Below are 22,798 nucleotides of genomic sequence, written 5' to 3'. Positions count from 1 at the left end.
CCTCTTCCTTCAGGCAACTATTTTTGCCTGGCCAGAGTTCCTAAACCCTCCCCAAGAGCCCTTTTAATGTGGGAAGTATGGTCCTAGTGTCTGCTATCAAAGGAATAATACTGAAGATACAAATATTTACAAACCTACTCTAACTCCACATGGTCAGTTTCAAGCTTATTAAGTTTTAGGAAAAGGGACATCATGACCTTAAAAGAACTGGCTTCAGGAAATCAGTATTTGAGGGCATTATTAGCAGGGAAGAGTGATGGTTATTGCGGGGAACTGAATGGAGAAGACTCAAGGCGCAGGCAGAAATCCCCTGTGTCCGGTGGATGACGTGGCTGCCCCACTCCAGGGCCAGCAGCTGAGGGGCAGCCCTGGCTGGGTGGGTGCCAGTGCCGGCCCCCCACCGCTGCCCAGCTGGGTTATGTGCCTCCATGTGCCAGCAAAAGGCCTACGCTGGTGTCCGTGGGGCTTCAAAACAAGACAACGGGCTGCCCCCCCACCATGGCTGCTTCTCCTGCACAGCAGGAAGAGAGCTTGTCCCCTTCCAACGATGGGGGCCATGTCAACCTTTCGGCAGTGGGTGGTGCTTGGGTAGCCTCTGCCAGGCTTCACTCATGACACTGCAAGCCAGTGGGACTTGTCTCCTGCTGTGTGGCCCTGAGACTGGGGGCAGCTGGAGGACACTGGTGGGAGATGGGGGTCCTGGGGAGGGCTCCAGGCACCCCGGTGGGGCCAGAGTGGTTTTGAAGAGCAGGGAAAGGGCAGATTGAGCAAGCAAGACGGCAAGTGGCAACAGAGGCTCTGGGACAAGGTCCCCTAGGAAACACGGAGAGCCAAAATCATGGATATCTGGGGCCAGGTGGGGGAATATGCCTGTGATAGAGGCTCTGTGTCTGGTTTTCCTCTTTTCTCTCTAAAGAGGCTGTAGGAAGGAAGAAAAAGGAAGATGCGAATGGCAAGCAAAGTCCCACAGGGCTGCTGGGAGCCAGGCTGTAGCTGCCCCCTCGCCAGCGCCTGCACCGCCAGCAGCCATCACCTGCCCGGGTATGAAACAACACAGACGTCCTCGGGTATGCACGACGCCAGGGCCAAGGCAGATCCTCACAAAAGCATATTAAGTGTCTTAAAGGATCATTGCGAAGCAAGAAATTTACTTGGCAGGTCTCTATGACTTTTCTGGGGTGATTTTTATCTGTTGTGTAAATCAGAATCATGGGATTCTTTAACCCTGCTCCCCCATTTTTTTATTTGACAAACTGTTCGTTTAGAGCCGTTATGCTTGATTGTGCCAGTAAATAATAAGTGAGAGCTATTTGTGAATTATTTGGCTGCTAGATTTCCACAGAGAAGGGCCTATTCTCTTCTGTGTGAATATGTGTGTGAGAGGCAGTTCCTCAGCATGAAGAAAAGTTATGCGCCTGAGTCAAGAATGAAAAAGACTTTTAAAATCTTTATAGCAATCTAATACAGAAGATACACTGGTATGCAAAGTAAATTTCATTAGGTATAAAATATCTACCTTTAAAATAAATAATTTTCTTTTTTGCTAAAATGCCAGAAGATTGCAGACTACATTAAATGTAGCATGTGTCTCATTGAAATCATACCCAATGGAAAAATACCTAATTTAATTTAAGTAATTTCTATTTATTTCTGCCTTTCAAAATGATATCATTTTCAGGTTATAAAAATGTAATGTCTGAACTTAGACTCTTTACACTTAGTTTCAAGCCAGACCTAATTTTACATCTAAGTTAAAAACACATGAGAGCACACAGTCATAATATGATCTGGCCCCTCTCTGACTGCAAAAAGGGCAGCCTACTATAAATAGACTCCTAGAGAGAAGGAAGGTCTTCCATTTTGAGGAGGATTTTGAAATCTCATGCCATTCCAGTTTGGAACAAAGCTCTCCAATTCTGAATTTTCCCATGAAACAGAACCCCAAAAGAAAGCAATAATAATGAAAAATAAAGCAGAAAGTGTTTGTTCTGATAATTTGTAAAGAAACTGTCACCAGATAGACCTCCTGGAAATGTTGACTGAGCAAAAAAACTTGCAACTTTGGAAACGGAGACATTTGAGATTTCAGGGTCTTGGTTTGCATCAAAAAAGCTCAAATGGTTCAGCAGCCCAAATACCTTCCCTTCATCCCTACTTATCAGGTTGCCAGCAAGGGTGTCGGGGGAGCTGGTAGATAGTCAGGCTGAGTTGAAGTGGAACCGTAACCACATCCTGATGTCTGAACCACACGTCGTGTGCCTTCCTTTAAAATAATTCACTTGTGCAACCTTTGGAAGCACAAATAGGCAGGGTTGTGATTTTTAAAAGCTGGAAATATTTCTGAAGTGCTAAGGTCAAATCCTTGGCAGGTGAAAACTGGGATAATGCTACTGAAATCAGTGAAGCTGTTTCATTTTGTACTGATGAAAATCTGGTCACTAAAGTTTAAAACAGAGTTCAAAGTCTAGAGTCAGTATAAAGTAAGAATCATTGCTAGTGTGCACCGATCAGAGCCATCGATGAACCACAAAGAGAATTACTGTGGGACTCAAAATGTTAAAAACAATTACATGATTTAAGCTTTCATCTCATGCAGAAAAAAATCTCTCAATCAAACTAAACCATAAACTTGTCATTTTTCTATTTACTTTTCACATTTACCGTGAAAAAATGTTCCCTGCTGCCACAAACTACTTGGGTAAACCAAAAGGTTTGCATGTAAAGCCAATTTGTCAGCATTGGCTGAAAAGTATATAAACATACCTCCTTCTCCTGATGTCTGCATGAAAGACTTTTCACATGCATGGAAAAAGTATTCCTCTTTAACCAGCTCAAGCCCTACAGCTAGGCATAACATCCCTTGCTTGCCAAAAACTCCCAACAATTTTAATTTGGCTTCTGGGTATATCAGTAATGTGGGGTCAAGTCCCTACTTTGGAAGCTCTGCAGGGCATAGAAGTACTCTGAATATGGCCTTGCTTCAGATTTCAATGCACTGCACAGAAAGAAAGGAGTTGGGTTTTTTGTTTGGTTGGTTGGTTTTGGGCTTGGTTTTTTTTTTTTTTTTTTTTAGGAGGAAGAAAAGAAACAATTCCTTGGATGGGAAGAGACTTTTGCAACCACTAGGATTCTGGGAGTAAGACCGATGGGAGTCTGTAACAGGGCTGTGGAAGAGTATCCCCTTCACAGACTTCTCAATAGGAATTTGGTTACAAATACAGATGGTGGTCCTCAGGAGACTTAGATGGCACTTTTTTGGCCCAAAATCATGGGTAGCCATGAGATGGCCTGCATATCTCACCCAGCATGCATTGATTCTTTCTGATGAGGGAGGAAGATGAAAGCATTGCCAAAGGAATAGGAATCTGGGAGGAGACAAAAATAGTTTTGTGAATCTGATCCTTTTCTCAGAAAGTTCTGAATGTGAGTCTTTCCTAAGGCTTTCTTAGCCAAGGACTTCTCTAGAGGTACTACCAAACATGCCTGAAACCTTTCAGCTGCAATATTTTTCAATGTAAAGCATTTGTATGAGATTTGGTGGATCACACTGAGCTATAGGACGCTACTGGACTGCTGCTGTACCTTCACACCAGCATACGTGAAATAGTTCAGTGGGAAATTGCTCATCCATCCTAAGAGCTCTGTCAGATTTCACAAATGTTCCAGTTTTTCTCTGGGAGGAAACCCAGGCTGTTCAAAGATCGCACTTACATTTTCTTTCACTGAAATGCAAGAAACCTAGAACAGTGTGAACCCTTCCTCAATGGCAGAGTAAGTCCAACTCTTCAAGGCAAGGAGAGAGGAAAGGATAAAAGTTTTCCTGCAACCTACATAAAAACTGAGGCAGTCAAGGAAAAAAAAGGAGGGGACACCTGCACGGGGGAGCAAAGTATCTCAGCCCATGACAATGTGATCATGTTGCAGGAACATCTCAGGTCTGGTTCATCCACACACTAATCCCCATGGGGAAATCACAGGGCACCTCTTTCTTTGTACATACTCACCATTTTTTTTTTTCCTACAAAGAAACTGGCCACAGTTCTGCTTCTGCATAGTGTCCTCTTGACCCCTCAAAGAGCAAAGGGCCAGCTGAGGTACAGACTGTGCGTTGTCCCCACTGGGGCCACATGAAGATGCTGTACTGAGGAGTCCCTTGCCCACCCTGGGCACAAGCACAGCTCTGTCATGGGACTGGCCTCCTGCAGGACATGCGTGTTCTCCCCTGAGCAAACCAGAGCTTCCCTTTCATAGAATCATAGAATCATTTAGGTTGGAAAAGACCTTTAAGGTCATCAAGTCCAACCGTTAACCTATCACTGCCAAGTCCACCACTAAACCATGTCCCTAAGCACCACATCGACCCGTCTTTTAAACACCTCCAGGGATGGAGACTCAACCACTTTCCTGGGCAGCCTGTTCCAATGCCTGACTACCCTTTTGGTGAAGAAAGTTTTCCTAATATCCAACCTAAACCTCCCCTGGTGCAGCTTGAGGCCATTTCCTCTCGTCCTATCACTCGTTACTAGGGAGAAGAGACTGACCCCCACCTCGCTACAACCTCCTTTCAGGCAGTTGTAGGGAGCAATAAGGTCTCCCCTCAGCCTCCTCTTCTCCAGACTAAACAACCCCAGTTCCCTCAGCCGCTCCTCATAAGACTTGTGCTCCAGACCCTTCACCAGCTTCACTGCCCTTCTCTGGACACGCTCCAGCACCTCCATGTCCTTCTTGTAGTGAGGGGCCCAACACTGAACACAGGACTTGAGGTGCGGCCTCACCAGTGCTGTCTTCCAGCTCAGGGGGCTGGGTACCCAGAGAACAACTGGGCTGACTGTTAAAGACTGAGGCCAAGAAGGCATTAATTACCTCAGCTTTTTCCTCATTCTTTGTCACTAGATTTCCCTTCGCATCCAATAAAGGGTGGAGATTCTCCTTAGCCCTCCTTTTGTTGCTAATGTATTTATAGAAACATTTTTTTAGTGTCTTTTATGGCAGTAGCCAGATTAAGTTCCAGTTAGGCTTTGGCCCTTCTGATTTTCTCCCTGCATAACCTCACATCCTTGTAGTCCTCCTGAGTGGCCTGCCCCTTCTTCCAAAGGTCATAAGATCCCCTTTTTTCCTGAGTTCCAGCCAAATCTCTCTGTTCAGCCCGGTCGGACTTGTCCCCTGCCGCCTTGTCTTTCGGCACATGGGGACGGCCTGCTCCTGCGCCTGTAAGATTTCCTTCTCGAAGAACGTCCAGCCTTCCTGGACTCCTTTGCCCTTCAGGACTGCCTCCCAAGGGACTCTGTCAACCAGGCTCCTAAGCCAGGCAGAGGGAGGATAGGGAATACTCTGTATCATGTCCTGTCTGCCTGTTGGGCCTGTCCCAGGGAAGGTAGGGTGCCATTCCAGCAGTGTCTCTCTCTCTCGTGCTCCCTGATTCTCCTCAGCCTACTCACCTCCTCCCGGAGCTCTGTCACGGAGCGGAGGAGTCCCTCCCACAGGTGTGCTCACGGCTGCCAGCCGGTACTGCCGTAAGAGCCGGGCCCACCCTGCAGCCCGGCACCTGGGTGGCAGCGCGTTCCTCTGTCCGGGAAGCTGTGTCAGTCGTGGTGGGTGCAGAGCTTAGAGAGGCCGTGGCTTGCTGCCGGGCGGATACCATTGCTCCCTGGTCGAGCTTCAGCGCCCTTCCTGCACGCCCTTCCAGGCAAACTGCCGCGCCATGCCCCACGCCCTGGCCGCCCGCCCTGTTGGCGGCGCTCCTGGTTGTCTGTGCTCCCTAAGGCCTTCTTTTGTACGCGCGGGGCCTTGTCCGCCGTTGCTCCTGGCTCTGGCCAGGCCTGGTCAGCTGCTGTCGCGTGAGCTGCGGGCTCCTGGCGGCTCCCTCGGCTCCCCCTGAGGTTTCCCTGGTTTGGGAAACCCCCCCGTGCACTGCACTGGAGCGCTCCACTGCGGAACCTGCCGGCACCCAGCTGCTCGCCTCGCCGACTTCCTTTTTGCCTCCATTGTTGCCAGGGTGAGAACAAAACCGAGAACAAGGAGAAAATGCTCTTGAAACTAAAATTTAAAAATACAGAGGGCAGTAGGCAGATAGCCCTACCAGTGACAAAGGCAAACCCAGACATTCAGCTGGGTTTTCAAAACCACCTCTGCAAAAGGCAGGAAAAATGACTGGAGCGAGCATGTCATCCACGGAGCTGATGCCAGGACACCCTGTTGTGCTTGGCTGATTACTGAGCGATTAAAGCTTGAAGGGGGGAATCTCCTTCCATCTGCTGCATGGACTGGTGCCTCACTGAAAGGGAACTGAAATTTCTCCTTTGCATTGCTGCACCCACTCTGGAGACTCCCTGAGCTACAGCTAGGACATGATTCACAAACACACAGGGGTCAAAAGTCCGAAGCTAACGTCCTGTAACTGGAGCAGGCTGAGGTGCCACTGCTTGCTACAAATTTTCAGCTTTTCTTAAAATAAGGTGGTAATGCAAGTGTGGTGATTTGTGGGAACAGTGTGGTCCCCTTTTTCCTACTATTGGTGCTGTGTAAACCTGAGCTCTCTTTCTTCAGACTGCCAGGAAACAGATACAAATGTATTTATAAGATTTCACTTTTGCAGCATAGCACTAAAAATAGCACAATACATCATTCATAGTACCAGTCTTTCTATTCTCTTATCCCACTGCTGAAGAAAGGAAGGCATAATATTATCAACTGACTGTCCTCCTCCCTCTTCCAATAAAGCAAGTTTCAGCTACTGGAGTTACTATCAAGGTTAAAATCCCCTTTGTTTTACAACATGTTCATTGCCTGGGGGGACTGTCATTGCCCAAAGGGAGCATAATGTTCAAGTCTCATTGAAATATCGTAAGTAATATCAATAATAAGGAAAACAGGATTCATTAACAAATTCACTGCCCATAGCTATGTACTCATGATATATGGGAGTGGTGTTCAGAGCATCAATTCAACAACACTTTAAGTCAGTGCTCCTTTGACCCACGCTGATGAAGATGGACAGACAGGTTAGACAAGATTATGCCTCCAAGGGTCATAAAAATGTAGAAGTTTCCCAACTGCAAACTGATTTTTCAAAGACAATTACCTGCACAATTTAACCGGACAACCATTTATGCCTTCCAGGTTTCATATCGTTAATGTTTGTTCCCCCTTGGATTTTTGCTGTTTCTCCTACTCTCACTCTTTTTTTTTTTTTTTCCCTCAGATACACACATTAAAAAAACACTCTCACACTTCTTGTCCTATGTGATTTATTCCCAAGAAATTAAATTACATTTTTATAAGCCTGTGTTACCGCAAATGATAGCTGAAGATTTGCTGAAAAAATTAATTCCTGATCTGTTGCCGTGAAGCGTCCTCGCTAGCACTGTACTGACTCTGTCTTTCAAAACCAGATGGAAGCAGTCCAACGGTATGATTAACTTCTTAGTCCCTGCAATTTCCTATTGCTCTACTTGCCCTAGATTTCAGGATTGACCTCCTGCTTCGCTGCAAAATGCACAGTTGCTCAGTTTGATAAATCACATGAATACTTTTTTGATCACAGTTATCTACTATTTACTACATACCCAGTGAGGTTAATCATATGCTGAGGCACTTCATATGCTGCACACATATACACTCTTCTTCCCAATAGCACTTTGCATATTCTTCATGCTGCCAGCCAGCAATGGGACCTGCTTTTTCCTTACTAATGTGTGAAAGACCCCAGACCTGCACCTTGTCTCTTTTGCCCCCCACGTTAATTCTGTAATTATCCACACACTGATTCTTAAAAAACCTAGCAAGCCAAAGAAAATACATGAGAAATTACTAGTCAGACCTAGAACAGATCGTCTCCCCTCAGGTATATATCCAATAGTGAACAGATGAGTGCTACAGATCTTGCTCACAAGTTAAATAAAGGGAAATGGAGTCCCAGTTTTCTCTTCTTTTAAAGCTCCTTTTCACTGATTCATAACAGTCTCCAATACTGGAAATAGCATCCTATATACAATACATATCAGCACTCTTTGTCCTTCAAGTTCTCTAGCTAGGAGGGCTGAGAAACTCTAGACCATTTCTGCCACAAAACATAGCAGCAGTCGCCCTTTGCTACCCTGTACCGTGTGGGAGGGCTGCAGCTGTGGGACACCAGCATTTCCAAACAGCCAAGCTTTCATGTCAGGCATAAATGATAAATCCATATCCCCTGTCGGAGGTATTCTCTTTTTTCTCACAAAGACAGTCCAGAAAGTTTAAGCAATGTGCTAACACCGTGAGACCCGTCTGTTGGTTTCTGTGGCAGTGAACACCGTGCGCGTACACTTTTCTCTGGCCAACCTTCGCCTCCTGCAGAGCCCATGATCTCAGTTCCGTCATTCTCTGCTGGGACCCAGATCAGCTGTCTCAAGCCAAGGCTTCCCCTCAGCTGTCACTGATTACCCAGACATGAAGCCTTTCTGGCCAGCCAGCTCGCTGAGTCACTCCGCTGATAAGCTGACCATGTAGCTTCTCATGTGGAGAAGGTCTCACGGTGTGAAAGGCGATGTTATCAAAAAACTCAGTCCAACATAAACATAAGTATGTGAGTGACACGAAGCACATGAGTATTTTTGCTAGCTGCCACTGGATTATTTACTTACTTCAGGGTATCACAAGTTTAACTGCTTCGCTTAATCGCAGCTCAAGCAGATACTTGAGAACAAGAAATCTTTGGCTCCGTCCTCTGAAAATTTTAAGGCTGCTTGGACAGCTGCCTTCCCTGCTTTAAGTGATCTATTAAAAGTCTAAATTGCCTCTTATTGTTGCCTTAATACTTTACAGGCAGTCCCTCCCCAGGCCTCCTAACCCGAATCGTGTATCTCAACGTGGCTTTGTCTGAAGGAGAAGAGCCATGCTACAGATCCCACTGGACTAATCCTCAATCCTGTGGCTGCTTACAATATCAGGGGAATGGACTGGATTGTCCCAGGTCAACCTTTTTCTGTTCGATTTTCCTTGTAGCTGAGGGCTAAATGTGTTCACGCAGCCACAAGAGGCAGTGCAATAGCACCTCTGCTTGCAAATGTCTGTCTCCCCACAGATGCGGGGCTCTGCTGCTTCACACAACCTGCTGCTCAGTTCCCCAAACCCTTCGCTGTTCCAGAGGACAACAGGGAGTATTTATTTGCCTTTCAGGATCTTAAGTGCAACTGGCCAGACCCATTAGGGTAAACCAGGTCATGCCTGGCACAGCCTGCATTTCAATGTCCTAACCGTGATCAAACACGGACAGACAAGGCATGGTTACATGGAAATGCAAAGTACTATCCCTTCCACCTGACAGGAAGGCGGATCGAAGCTCAGACAGGCTGTGTAACTCACCAACCATCATGAACGGGGCTTGTCTACACTGCCAAATGGATGTCAGTGTTGAGACGCCTTGTCTATCAACAGCCCAAGGTGATAAATCAAAAAGGTTTATCATAGCCTGTACTTAGCAGTTCAGGTCTGGATGACACGTATATATTAACCAGGTGCTGAGCGTAAGCTAGTGAGTTGGACTCTTTACAGGACTTATCAGCTGGGATGATAAGTGCTTGCCAGCACTGCTGGGCTGAGCGGGCTCAGCTCTCCCTCTGCCCTACACGCCTGCGCTGAGGGTCGTGCAGGCACGGCTAGCAGGGTCTGCCTGCGTCCTCCAGTGTAAGTACACAGAAAGTGTAACAGACCACAGCTGTGAATTAAACTTGTCTCCTAGGTACCACCCAAGCACCGCAGCGAATGAGCTATCTTTCCCCTATTACAACGAGAGAGGAAATTCAGTGGTGGTACAACACTTTCCTGTAAGCATTCAAAACTCTTAGGCAGACCCACTTGGCCTACACTACAGCACAGAGAAATAAAAGCAGCTAGGGGAATAAAAGTGCCCTAGGACCACCGTAAATCTTTACTTCATGGAAAATCTTATCTTGCACATGAATATGAGCTGCGAGTAAATTTAATGTGTGGATTAAGTACTGTGCGGTCTCCCTCATGGTGGTGGGCTTTTCAGCCTAAAAAGAACAAAAGAATAATAATGAGTGTTGTGTTTGGGTATGATTACAAACAGCTGTAATTTACAGCTGGACATTCTCCATTGCAAATGTATCCAGCAAGCAAGTGCTTCTAGGTTGGTGGAACAGACTGCAAAAAATTAGCTTTTAACTTCAGCCTTAAGGTCAGAGTTCCGGGACCATGGGAGTCAATAATAAAATCTATTTAGCTCAGTGGGATTAAGCAGGTTTAAGACCTGGCTTAACCACACTGCTTACTGTTAAATAACAACAGAACACACTGAATATTTTAGTTACAGACATTTTTCTTCATTTGAAAGCTATTCAGGCAGTGGATATGAGAGTCAGACAATTGAAGATATGCTAGCAGTATACCATTAAGGTATATGAGTTCTTGCTCTTCCTGTCCCAGAAACTGAGCAATCTGTATAGTTAGACCACTTTACTGAAGAGCGCAATAAAATTAAAACCAAGCTGTGCTGTATAAACACCGAGGGTTTTTCATGAGAGAATGAAAAGCTAAAGAGGCCAGCGCATCTTTCCTGACAAAATAGTCGGTGCATGTGCAGAGCAACCTGTCTTCTGGAAGCAGAAAAGCTGTTTCAGTCAAGCTTCTGGGTCACTAATCTTTGTGTTTGCACATAAATCTGCTGGGGGTTACTGTGTCATTCTGAAAACAAGACTGAGTGCAATACACTAAAGAAATCAATGGCTACAGGTTTAAAAACTCTCTCTCTTTTTTTTTTTCCCTGTTTCAGCTTAGCTAACTGGTACCTTTTTAATGGCACTCGAAAGCAAAAACTGAAACAGGAACTGCTGGAGAGTATTTTTCCAGAAAAATAATGAGCGAAATTACCGAGAGCTTTATTTAAGCTGCCATCTCCCTTGGTGCTGGGAAGTGCTGGTGTGTGACTGGGAGCTCTTAGTCGCTACTGGGACACGAGTAATGAGCAGCAATATCATAGGCATCCTCACTTTAGGCAGGACCAGACAGAAACTGCTGTCGCAGTGTGGGTTTTTGGCCCCCTGCCCTCCCGTTCGCTGGCTGCAGTGAGGCTGCAGGCGGCAGGGAGGCACCCCCACAGGGTGCACCTGCAGCCTGCCCAGCACCCCCTCCAGAGGGAGGGGAGGAGGGTGCCCCGATGGCCCAATGTTTGCAGAGCAGGTGGGAAAGCTGTAGTCTCTGGGCATGCTTTCAGGGGCAGAGAGGGGAATATCTGATCATAAATACTAAATCTGAGGTGCGACGGGCAACATTTCAATCCTTTTGCCCTGAGGATGAGGGCAGCCTGCACCCAGCTCCCTCACGACCCCTGATGAGGTAGGGACCATCTATCCATCACCGCCACTTTTCTTTCTAGGGGAGACAGAAAGCGCAGTGAGGGGTTTGGGGCTTGGTAACTACCTCCAGGGGCACTTCTGTGGGGATGTTCCTTGTTCAGCCCAGGGGAAGGGTGCTGAGAAAAAACCCCATGTTTTCTCTGGTCACAGTATTGCCCCCACCAAGTGCAAAAGCTGCTTTGCCTCAGGGGCGAGCCTGCACACCTCCAGGGAGAGAGGCATAATGCTGACTCTGACTCCTCTTTCTTTTTGCATTCGTCCCAGTTACAGCAAATACTTGTGTGCCCTACAACCACGCCAGCAATTTCACCCGCATCCCATATATTTCACTTGGAATTTTTTTTTCCTTAAGGTAGGGGGGGAAATTCTAAACAAAATGGTGTTTGTAAACTTGGGGGGGAAGGTCGATAATTTTGGCGGTCTTAGCCTCCAAGCAGAGAGAAATGTTATTCATCCATGCACAACATATAATTCAGCCTAAGTGACAGGCTCTGCTCTGGAGAAATCCTGGCCTGAGCTGGCTTCCAGAGTCAATTACCGCGTATTCCCAGGGAGGCGGGGGGCGGGGGGCCAGACGGAGCAGAGGGGGCTGCCAACAAGGCATGGGGAAATTTACTCTGTGTCAGCCTGCATGACACAGTACCTCATTTGTGGATAAATGTAAATCTGCTAGTTCTTTTTCACAGGCACTAAAATGTACAGTCTCTCCTCCCCCTTCCCTCCCCCCCTTCCCAAAACTGGAAAAGAAATCAGGACCATCTTAGAAAGCTACCTTATATTTCAATCAATCCTCTTTCATAAAAGTCATTTAAGGTAAATACCTGTGCAGACCTGTGGCCCAACTATAACATTTACTATGGCCCAAATCCTGAATTCCTCACTCGGGCAAGTTTCCCGTTGAAGTTAATGGATTTTTGCTTGAAAAAGAGCTGAGTAAAACCTGAACACTGTCTAAGGATTTGGTCCCCTGCTTATCTGCCTGGAGCATTGCTGCAGTTCCAGAAGTGAGAAAAAATGAATTAAATTCCTCCAAAATACCAATCCCGCAAAACTTCAGGGGTAAAAAAGGGCATTGTTTTTGTGCATAAAACGTACAGAGAATCTCATCAAAAGAAGAGTAATTCCCAAGGAAAGGATTTGGAAAAAGTCAAAAGAGAACATCTCGGAATAAATGAAGTACTTATTGCTGAAAAATGAGCTCAGATATATCTCAGCAAACTCTAAAGCTCTGAATTTACTGCATCATTCATGCCTTCTCCAGTAAGTTTCTTATCTCTCGTTTGGTATCACAACAAGGGATTCTGCATACTCTGTATGAAATACAAGACGACTGTGATTTTTGCAGTAATAAACTCTACACATGCATGACAAATCCAAGCATGCAAAATGTTTAACATCCCAGTTCACAGATACTTTGGGGACAAAATCCGATTATGAGTTATATGCCACAATAAATAGGGCTCAACGTTTCATAAAGCAATTTATAGTTCATAAAAATGACAAAATGTACCTGTCAGATAGAACGCGGAGAGCAGATCTCTGTGCTGCCTGCTGGAAGAAAGGGCAGAGATGTTTATTTTATATTCTGACTTGAAAATTACGAGCACAATCAACACTTTAAAAAATGCGTTACACACATTTTTGTCACGTGTCCAAAATGTTAAAGTACGAGCAAAGTAGCAGAGAGTCTATAGTCAAATGGACATTCCAGCCTAGTAAATGTAAGAACACTTTGTTAAATATGCCATAAACCAGAAGATTGTCAAAGCACCACACGGTATTTGAGGTCTGAACTACTCTATTTAGATGATTTTTTTCTGCAGGTCCCTGAAAACTCGGCAGGGCTCGGTTCTCTGCCTTCCCCTCTCCCCGCTTCCGCACTCCCACTCCCTCTCCTTTACCATTAGTCTCCTCCCATTCTTCCACAGAAACAAACATCACATATTTGGTTCCTTTTGCGATGAAGCCCGTAGCTATAATTATAAATTTTGCAAAGCTTGCCAGAGCTGCTGCAGACTTTTCATGAGCGCTGCCATGTTAATCTGCTGGCAACTTTTGACTACACAGTACAGGATTGACCTGTTGCTGGTTTGCTCCTCAGTTTTTGCCTAGTACAACTCTTTGGATGGGGTGGGGAAGCATGGTGCTTGTTCTTGTGTTAACCAGCAGTTCTGGGAATAGAAATCGTAGCCTCTCAAGTTTAATAGGACTCACAAGCCTATCCCTGAGCTAGTTTGCCACTTTATTATTATTATTCTTTCCCCTCCAATCACTTCAAGTAGTGTGATTCATGGCTTCGGCACAGTAACCAGCTGCTAAGCAAAGATGAAATCCATAATGTTTTGAAAATCTACTTTAAAGCCTCTATTCTACTTGGAGCTGCCCAGAGCGTCCCCTTCCCAGCCGTACCTGTCCAGGCTTTGCCTCACCTGGCACAGAAGGGACACAAATCTAAGCAGTACGGAGAGTCAAGGGGTAGGGAATTAAACGTTGATTTTCTCTTTGCAGTTATCAATAAATATGTTTTTGAAACCATTCTCTCTGGCTTCTCAGGCTGCTGGGGGCTGCCTCCCTACCCCTGAAGAAGCCGCGTGGCTTGCAGGCATCCTGCTCAGCACCAGAAAGGATGGAGGACTAACCTTTCTGGCTAGTCAAAATGTTGCTGGCAGGCTGCAAAGACAAACTTGATAAAACATGCAGTTATGGAGCATTTCACAGGAAGGTGTGAAAAGATCCCGAGTGGATCCCTGCAGATCTGACAGGAGTGCAGAAATGCTTTGGGAAGGGTTTCTACTTGATTTTGGAAGCAGGATTTCTGCTCAGGGAACTTTCTGGAATAACTTGGGCCTCCTGGGTTCCCTGGGGAGAAGTAGTTCACTGTGTATCACATACCAAATTGTCAGGAGACAAGGGCTATGCCGCATCCCTTGTGGCTGGCGTGGCTTGCAGGAGGGGTTTTTCCTTAGCATTGACTTTCTGCAGTGGGAGTGGGAGTGTGTCCAGGGCATGAACATGCTGGTTTTAGTGTTAGGAAAGATGGGGGGTCTGGTATTTTTCACTGTCTCCAGTAGGTTATCCTATTTGCACACACTTTTGATACAACCCTTTCCACGCCATCCAGGCCACTGGGTACAAGGCAGGCCTCAATGAGAGCAGCTACTCTCCAGTTCAGTGGGCTGGCACCATTTTTACTCTTTCCTCTGCAAGGGGCTCATTATGACAATTTCATCCCACTTCTTGTACACAAATGCAGGAGAGACCCAAAATATAGGTCTTATGGCTTAATCTCTTCTTTAATGCTCTGAGCCAATGCAAGTTTATCTCCTCCCACATCTAATCACCATCACTAGCAGGAAGCTGTGTCCATTTCGAGTTTCAAGTTGCCCAGCTTCGATGCTGACCCCTGAGCTGTGTTATGCCTTTGCCTGCAAAACTCAGGAGCTGCTTCTTACTATCAATCAGAGCCCTTTTCCATGGCCAAGTTGTGTAGACACTATTTAGGTCGCCTCTCCTTCTTCCCTCCCCCCAGCAGCCAGGGCTAGTCTTTCCCTCACAAGCAGCCACTACGTGGCAGTGCTGTTTAATCCACTTTTAATGTTTCCCATTCTTGGCTGAAGCCACCACAGGTGCTCGTGTGGTTGTGCAATGCAACAGGTCGGAAAACTGATCCAGCTGAAAAACACTTTTCCATCTTTTTTTCTTTTTCCCCAGGTTATTTGCAAACTGGATCTCTTCTCTGAGCTGCTTCCCCAGGGAGAGGGTGTCACATCGCAGGGTGCAGTGTGAGAATGGGAATGGGAGGGTGGGGGCAGCGTGCAGCGGAGACCCTCGCTGCTGAGATAAGGGCATGTCTGCCGGTGAGGTTGCTTACACTTGACATCGCTCTCACTCCCTTCTGGGGAGCTGCAGAGCACTCCTGGAGCGAGGCACGTGGTGGCTGCAATAGCCAGAGGGCACTGAAGGAGACAGGCTGCTCTGTAGCCACAGGCCTCGTGTACCTTACAGAGACCTCAAGAAAGCAAACGTGGACTTTGGTGACACTAAAAGCCCCTAACATGGGGATGCGGAGTGCATATCACTCTTGTATTTCCCTAAAATCCCTAATTTTGACAGAGGCAGAAGAGCTGGATACTTTCTCTTCCGGTCTCGATGAAAGCTGCCCTCAGAAGGGAAGAGGAGAGGACTCTCATCAGTGCTAACAAAGCCAGGCCATGTGGTGTGGGACTGCAGCTTCAAGTGCCAACCTTCAGTTTCCATCTTGGTACATCCAGTTTTTGACAGCTTTGAAAAGGTGATCCGTTCTGGGCAAGAAAGTGGGTTCAGATGACAAGCAGGGCAGCAGAGAGGAATGTACAAGTGCTTTTCAGTGAGATCACTCTAGTTTTTTAATTAGCTTCTCACCTTAATAAACGTCCTTCTTCACCAGGATGCAATGCAGATTGCATGGGGCACCTCACTCTTTGCTTGGTGGTCGCATATCCTATAAATGAGACTATTGATTTCTTCCTCACACGGTTTGAAAATACAACTGTGTTTGATTGCATATTTGTGTGACCCCCTGAGTTGGTAATGGCCCCGTTTCTAAATGATGGGGGAATAAGATCCAGTCGCAAGTTTATTCTTCCTCCCTGGAGAAGCAGATCTACTGCCTGCAATGAAAGGCAGTTAGCAACTATCCAGCAATTTTAATTCTAGCCTATATTGCTCCCCTCTCCTGGAGAAAGTGAGCTGTTGTAATTAAAAGTAGTTAGCAGTTCCCTAGCAAGTATAAATACTTGCAGCCACTAATTACAGTCTGCTCTCTTGTTCCCCTGCTAGAGGATTGGGCTGCTCAACTTAGGGGGAAATATCTGCCCTTGCTTCTCGCTAACAGTTTTTTTGTGACCCCATTCAAAATCATTCATGAATCCCCATGGAGGGTCATGACCCATAGTTTGAGAAACTCCCTGCTAGAGAAACAGCTTTCTGTGATTTATTATGTTTCTAATATGCTGGTATTATCTGTGTAACAATGTAAGCAAAGGGGTGGTACTTAGTATCATATACTGCCTGCATGACTATTTTTTTAATAGCTTGATTTTGATTGTGCTATTTAATTTGCATTTTATTTTACATCGTTAACAACTTTACTGAGGCAAACTCATCATCCATCAAGAAAGATGAGAGTATGTTCTACAGTCTTTATTATTCCTGGAAGTAAGCGACTATGCTGGTTATAGAAATTAGGGATAAGAAATAATTTTGAAGTTTGATGTTGCTGACAGAATGTAAAGATCTCCAAGGCTTACCACTAAAAAGTGCTTTATGAGAAGCTTAATATTCTCTTGATAAGTGGTTGAGTTATACTTTGATGTGTTCACCGCACATGAATTTTCAGTTCTTGGAATCAGTGGGGTTACTGATGGAGGAAGGCCCTCCTCCATATGAACACGGATATTGGAGGCCAACCCACCACATAATAACTTTAATGCTGAGTAGGAAGCAGGGAAGGGAAAAAAATAATCACTTAGGTGACTCAGGTACTTGGGCTTGAGAAACCAGCCACAGTAAATGAGATGAATGACTCCTTTTCACCACATCAAGAGTTGTAAATTACAGGATACTGGCTGGTTAGACTTCTTTGTCCCCGACCTGAGTTGGTTATAGATACATTTAGGGCAGAGTTTCATTGATCTGCCTATAGTTCATTAATCATTCATGAAAGATTCTAGCTGTACCCCAAGACTACTGGGACAAAACAAGTTTTCAGCCAGCAGTAATCATGTTCAGGTTCTCAGTCTCCAGAGATTGCATCTCCTTTCTCCATCCTTTATTGCAATGAGCCAGAGCTTGGGAACATAATCAGCAGATATTCAGGTTTCAGTGTGTGTTAAATGAGCTACCAAAATTACTTGAAGTGTCACAAGTTGCAATCTGTTGTTGAAGGGAAATCAAAGAGGAAATTAAATACTTTCATTGTAATTGGGACTGAGCAGTGAGCAGAACGGGTTGAATACAGCTATAGAGCTGGAGATACAGGAGTGTTAAGAGTGGTCCCCAGAAATCCCTCCTTTCTTTTTTTTTTTTTTTTTCCCCTTTTCTTTTTTAATCTGGTTGGATTGGAATTGCTTCATAAACTGCTGGGCTTGCAGGCATTTTTGGATAGGAAGCAAATGAGAACTACTGCAGAATGTTCTACTGGGCTTGGAAGAGTGTCTTGGAGGCACTGCAGGCTGACTGTGGATACCTTTTCCTATACCTCACCCATGGCACGCTTTGGTGAATAAAAGCCAATAAATTGACTGTTGGCTGATTCAGACATTTTGTTTTCCATTTTTCCTGTCCTGTGGATTAATCACTATTATTGTGAGAGAGCTCAGTTACAGCAACTGTATGGAGTTACACCAGTTATACCAGAGACTTCACTGAGATGGTGCAGGTGTACACAAGGTGAGAATTTGAACCATTTCTTTGGTGACAGTGTAACAATATGTACTACCTGTGCATGAGTAAATTGCATTGCTTCCAGAGCATCTTGTTTGTCTTCCTCGGGTAGTAGGTGTTGGCCTGGAACTGTGCAACGAACCATTTATGCTCTAAGTGAGCATCTCCCATATTAGCAACCACCCAGACTGCTGGATGTCACCCTGTATTGGACTGCAGTTAGTGAGCTGTAGATGCACTTTTTCCAAGCCAGGGTTAAGGAAAGATGTCATTACTATATACTGCCATTTGGGAACCAGACTGGAACAAATACTTTTATATCTGTCTTCTTTCACGTTTCACTCTTCATATGTCTTCTATGTTGATTCTGTTTTAATTTCCTAAGGTTTTGTTTGTTTTTAGCTTAAAAGCAGTTTATTCCTAAACTAGTGAGGCCAGGAAGAAAATTTTGTGAAGGGCACAACCTGACGGCATGCCATAACTTGGGCCACAGGACTCTCCAAAGCTTTTTTTCTGCTTCAGATCTGGAAGCTGTTGTGGACCTAGAGGAAAACTTCTGGATAATCCTCTTATGGTGAACCCTCCTCAGTCCAACCACACACATGATTTTTCACCTTCTGTGTTAAGATGTGAGTTTAGTCCAACTCTGTTTATAGGCACCTTCTTGCGCTGGAAGTTATACGTTTGCTTGTGAGATGGAGCTGCCTTCCAGCCTCACAGCTCTGCTCCCTCAGCAGGTGTTTATAGACTGTGATCAAGCCAGCCACCAGCCCTGCTTTAGACAAGCTCATTTTATTGTGCAGACGTCTTTCACTCCAAGGCATGTTTTCCAAAGGTGTTAAGCATCCTCTCCCTCGTCTTGAAACCCTCTTCAGTTTTCGGCATTCTTGAAGAGTGCAGAGCTGCAGAGTGTTGCAATGATGCTCTCATCAGGGCTCAAGACAGAGGTAATGAAACCCTCTTGCACCTACAGACTTGCCCTGTTTAAATGCCCGTGAGTGTCTTGTGGCCACAAGAAGTTGCCCGAGGAGCTCAGGTCAATAGATTTATCATAAGTGATTCCTAATGTGCCTTCTCTCACTGCATTATTCTGTACTCCTTGCTGTTCCTAGGGGCTTTGTTTGAGGATTGTTTTCCAGTGTTGATTTCTGAGGGATTTAAAATCACTTGTAAACTGCAGCTTGAGTGTTTCTCTGTAAATTTGCAATATAAATGTGTGAATGTGATTTTTCACTGTCCAGTTGATATTTATTTAAGATTTACAGGCTGTAAGACTTAAAAGGGTCTCACTTCCTTCCCCTTTTGGAGTTGGTTATCATCAGAGCCACATCTTTTAAGAAACTATAAAACCCTTTCTGGATTTCATGATTTCTCCAGGCCTTTCAACACCTCGGTATTCATTTTTCACCCTGGAGTTTTATTATTATATTTCTGGCGTACATTGTTCTTTCTCCTCTGCTTTGCCCATTAATCCTTATTAATCTTCAGGGGCAGCACAGTCTAGTGGCTTGAACATGGCACCTGGGAGTGAAAGACACAAACGCTAATCCTGGCTTTGCAGCTGACTTGCCATGTGGCTTCAAACAAGCCACATCTCAGTCTCGGTCTCCTTGTCAATTCTACTGAGATAATAATTCTTGCTTAGCTCTACCTAAATACCTCTCAGGGGCATTGTATTAAGTAGTTAATACTTGTTAAGTGATTTGGATCTCCAAATTACTGTATAATCAGCATGGGTATTAACCATACAGAGAGTTTTATATATCTGTAAATGTTGAGTCTTCTGTCCTGTATCTGTTCACATTTCTCCTGCAGTCTGGCCCCAACAACCACACAGGGTTTCAATGCAGATGAATTAATCTTTTTCAGTGGAGATGAGCAGAAGGAAAGTCCTTGCTACTTTACATTAATAAAATGGTTAATTTTCAATGACACTGGAGGAAGGTCTCAGTTACTGCAAGTGGAACAGCAGTCACCTTGGAAAACCTCCTCTGTCTCCACAGAAGTAGTCTCCTTATCCAGGAAAAGGTAACTTGGTTGAAGTGCTGCTTACACTTAGGATATCGCAGACAAAAAATGTCAGTGTTGTGCCACAGGCTTTACAAGATATACAGGGAACCCCGAAAGCTCAGAAATTAAAGTTGAATTTTTCTAAAAGCCCATGTACGTGAAAATAGGGTAAACATGAGCCTGAATTCCCATAATGGTGGTAACTCTGCCCAGGGAGGTGCTATGTCAATCGACTACGATGCATTTGCTACTACCCAAGTATCTGCTTGGATTGTGCTAGGAAATGAAAAAGAAGGTGGGGGACAACATCCTAAGTTGATTGAAATCAGTGGCTAAACTCCTGCTGAGTTCAGAGGAGAGAGATTTCATCCTAGGTGCAGAAGAAATTGTAGCAATGGCTCCCCAGTCCCTTTTTCTTAAATTCTAGTTTTGATGGACTGTCTGCTGGCTCTTTCTGCTTATTTCTCGTCATGTTCTAAAATAGCTGCTACTCCCTTTATAATGTCCTTTTTTTTCCCAATTTCTTTTCTTCATTCATTTCTTTTTTATTCCCTTAATCCCTGTTCCTTTTTATGTTCCTTTTGTTTTCTGACATGCTCTCAGCTGCCTCTTTCTCTGCTTCTGCTGTCGTCCGTCTCTGTGCACCACATCTCCTTCACACAGCGCCTCATGCTGACACCACCCCAGCCTGAGCTGAATGGCCAAGGGGAGCAAAGTGAGCTTGGCCTTCTGCCTTGCAAAGAGCAACAGGCAGCTCCTAGAGAGGCTGGGAGGCTGGGTCGGTGTGTGTGCATGAGCATGTGCACGGACACACGTGTGAGAGAGAGACAAGCGGAGTCTCTACAGCGTTCCTCACTGCCTTCTGCTTCCCTTGCACAGGGAAAACCTGGGCTGATACTAAAAACGCACAAGTTGAGAAGGATAGACGGGTACAGTGACATAAAAATAACGGAGCGGGATAAGCTAGCATGTGCCCTTCAAGCTCCTAAATGTGTTGGGGGTATGTTCTCCTCTTACAGCTTGTAATAGCTGCAATATTACGAACAACACTAATTTGTACTCTAAATTATTTGTGACTGCTGGTTACTTAACTGTTCTCTTACAGGCACGCTGGAATGAATTTGCCTGAAGGCAAACAGACGTTTTGTGGCCACGCTTGAGTGGGGCGAAGGCTCAGGCCCAGTGGCTGGCTTCAGCGAGGGCTCTCTGTGGCAGGAGGAGCAGCGCGTGGGCTGAAGGGCTCACGAGAGACAGGGACAAGGGAAAGCCAGCCTGGAGATGTGGGGCTTAATCCTTCTTTACGCCCCAAATTAGCTGACACTGCTGAATTGATTGCATCGGGATATGTTCCCATGCCAGTCAAAACAGACATTCGTACAGTAATTCCAGTTCACAAAGGGAAAAAAAACTAACCAAAGATTTTGAGATGATGGGGTTAAAGAAGTTACAGCAGATGCAGAGAAACTGTTAGACTTGGAGAAAGGTGATACCAGTGGAAAAGGGCAGGCTTTGGAGATTTAATAGAGCTAAAACTTAGCTTAGTCACGGCATCCACATGAAGAAACAAGGAAGATGCCCTTGTAGTTTAAGTTTATGTTCCAGTCTATTTTTAGAGGTTTGCTACTGAGGAACATGGAGATCAGAGTGCCGTGTTTGAATGTCCCCACATTTTGTGCGCGTCCAAGAGCCAAGCTGATCTCTAACCTTTTTCACTGTTATTCATGGTGGTGGCATTCAAATTTAGAGCTTGATCCTGCCTGCCAGTGCATGACAGACATTGAATCTGATTTTGTAAGATAGGCAGTGATGTGAGCCAAGTTTGGCAGGACAAGACTGAGCTCTTAGTTTCATCTGACAGTTTCAGTGAGGCAATCTTGGTCTTCTTGTCATGCCTTGTGGAAGTGCAAATTTAGATGTCACAGAGATTTTAAAATCAGAGCTGGCAAACCACAAAAAAAGCTTGGCTCAGCTGGCTTAAAACTTACTCTGGATTTTAGTTAAGTTGGATACCAAAAGGATTTCTTCTCTAATACACAGGAAATAATGGACTTACCCAAGTTAAGTAAGGCTGTTACAGTGGCTATTCCTCCTATCTAAAAACGCACTCACGTTATAGTGACAGAGGGCTGAGCAGAGCATTTGGATTAAGTACAAAACCACCTGAGGTTCCAACCATGCCTTAACCCAAAACTTAATTTTTCCACTTTTGCTTATCTCTGCTTTGTGCAGTTTTGGTTGCAGTCAGACTTGCACGTGGCCAGACTTCATAAAATAAGTTTCCTGTGCTCGGTGGAGTGAGAAACTTCTCATCAGAAAGATATTTTTTTTTCCCAAGTTTATCAGGGCATTTTTTGAGAGAGAAATTCATTTGCAGCGATGATGCAGGCTCTGTGCTTTTCTTTCTAGGGCTGAGTGTTCTCATCTCCTTTTTCACTCATTTTCCCTTCTGATCAAGCATCAAGTATTGCGCTGATGAAGAGGTGAATAAAAGGGAGCATAACACTAAAATGACTTAATGTGGTTAAAATATTCGGACATGGCATATGCGAACGCAATTAGCACTGCCTAAAAATAATTCTAATGATGAACAGGGATATGCAGTGGCGTGTTATAATTTGCCCAATATAACTCTTTTCTCTAGATGTACCTGACTGCGCTCTGCTCAGCTGATCTTCGACTTCAGAAAGCGCCTTCCTAACAGAGGAGGTCTTATGGAAAGAAAACTTGTAGCTGCTTTGCCCCTTTTTCAATTTGTTTCAAAATTCATTACAGATGGCTTCAAATTAGCTGGAATATTACATTTCATATGCAGAGGTAGTGCTTATAAAGACTCAACTAAAAATTATTCCTTCTGGAAGAAGGTGGACGCATGACCGTACATTTCAGGATAATTTTTATCTTTTTGTTGATTGTTAGTCCATATCCAGAAGTGAGACGGAAAGGTCCTACACATTATTAAAAAGACTGTCTTTACATACATTCTTTCTCATTTGTTTCTGGCTACCATTAAA

At 44.9% G+C, this 22,798-nt stretch overlaps 1 protein-coding gene across 1 annotated transcript in view; it reads right to left on the bottom strand.

Annotated features, from left to right (window-relative positions):
* AFF3 (ALF transcription elongation factor 3) overlaps positions 1–22,798 on the bottom strand; it is a gene marked incomplete at both ends in the record, with an annotated part of 329,270 nt that overhangs the window by 66,020 nt on the left and 240,452 nt on the right. Inside the window, one exon of the mRNA XM_082337877.1 lies at positions 12,865–12,905. Within this exon, the coding sequence (XP_082194003.1) occupies positions 12,865–12,905 (41 nt within the window). The remainder of the gene's footprint in view (positions 1–12,864; positions 12,906–22,798) is intronic.

Source organism: Platalea leucorodia (assembly GCF_965183815.1).
Source record: "Platalea leucorodia genome assembly, chromosome: 2".
NCBI classification, from domain to species: Eukaryota; Metazoa; Chordata; class Aves; order Pelecaniformes; family Threskiornithidae; genus Platalea; species Platalea leucorodia.
Note: the sequence above shows the minus strand (reverse complement) of the source record. Positions and strands in the feature narration are given on the sequence as shown.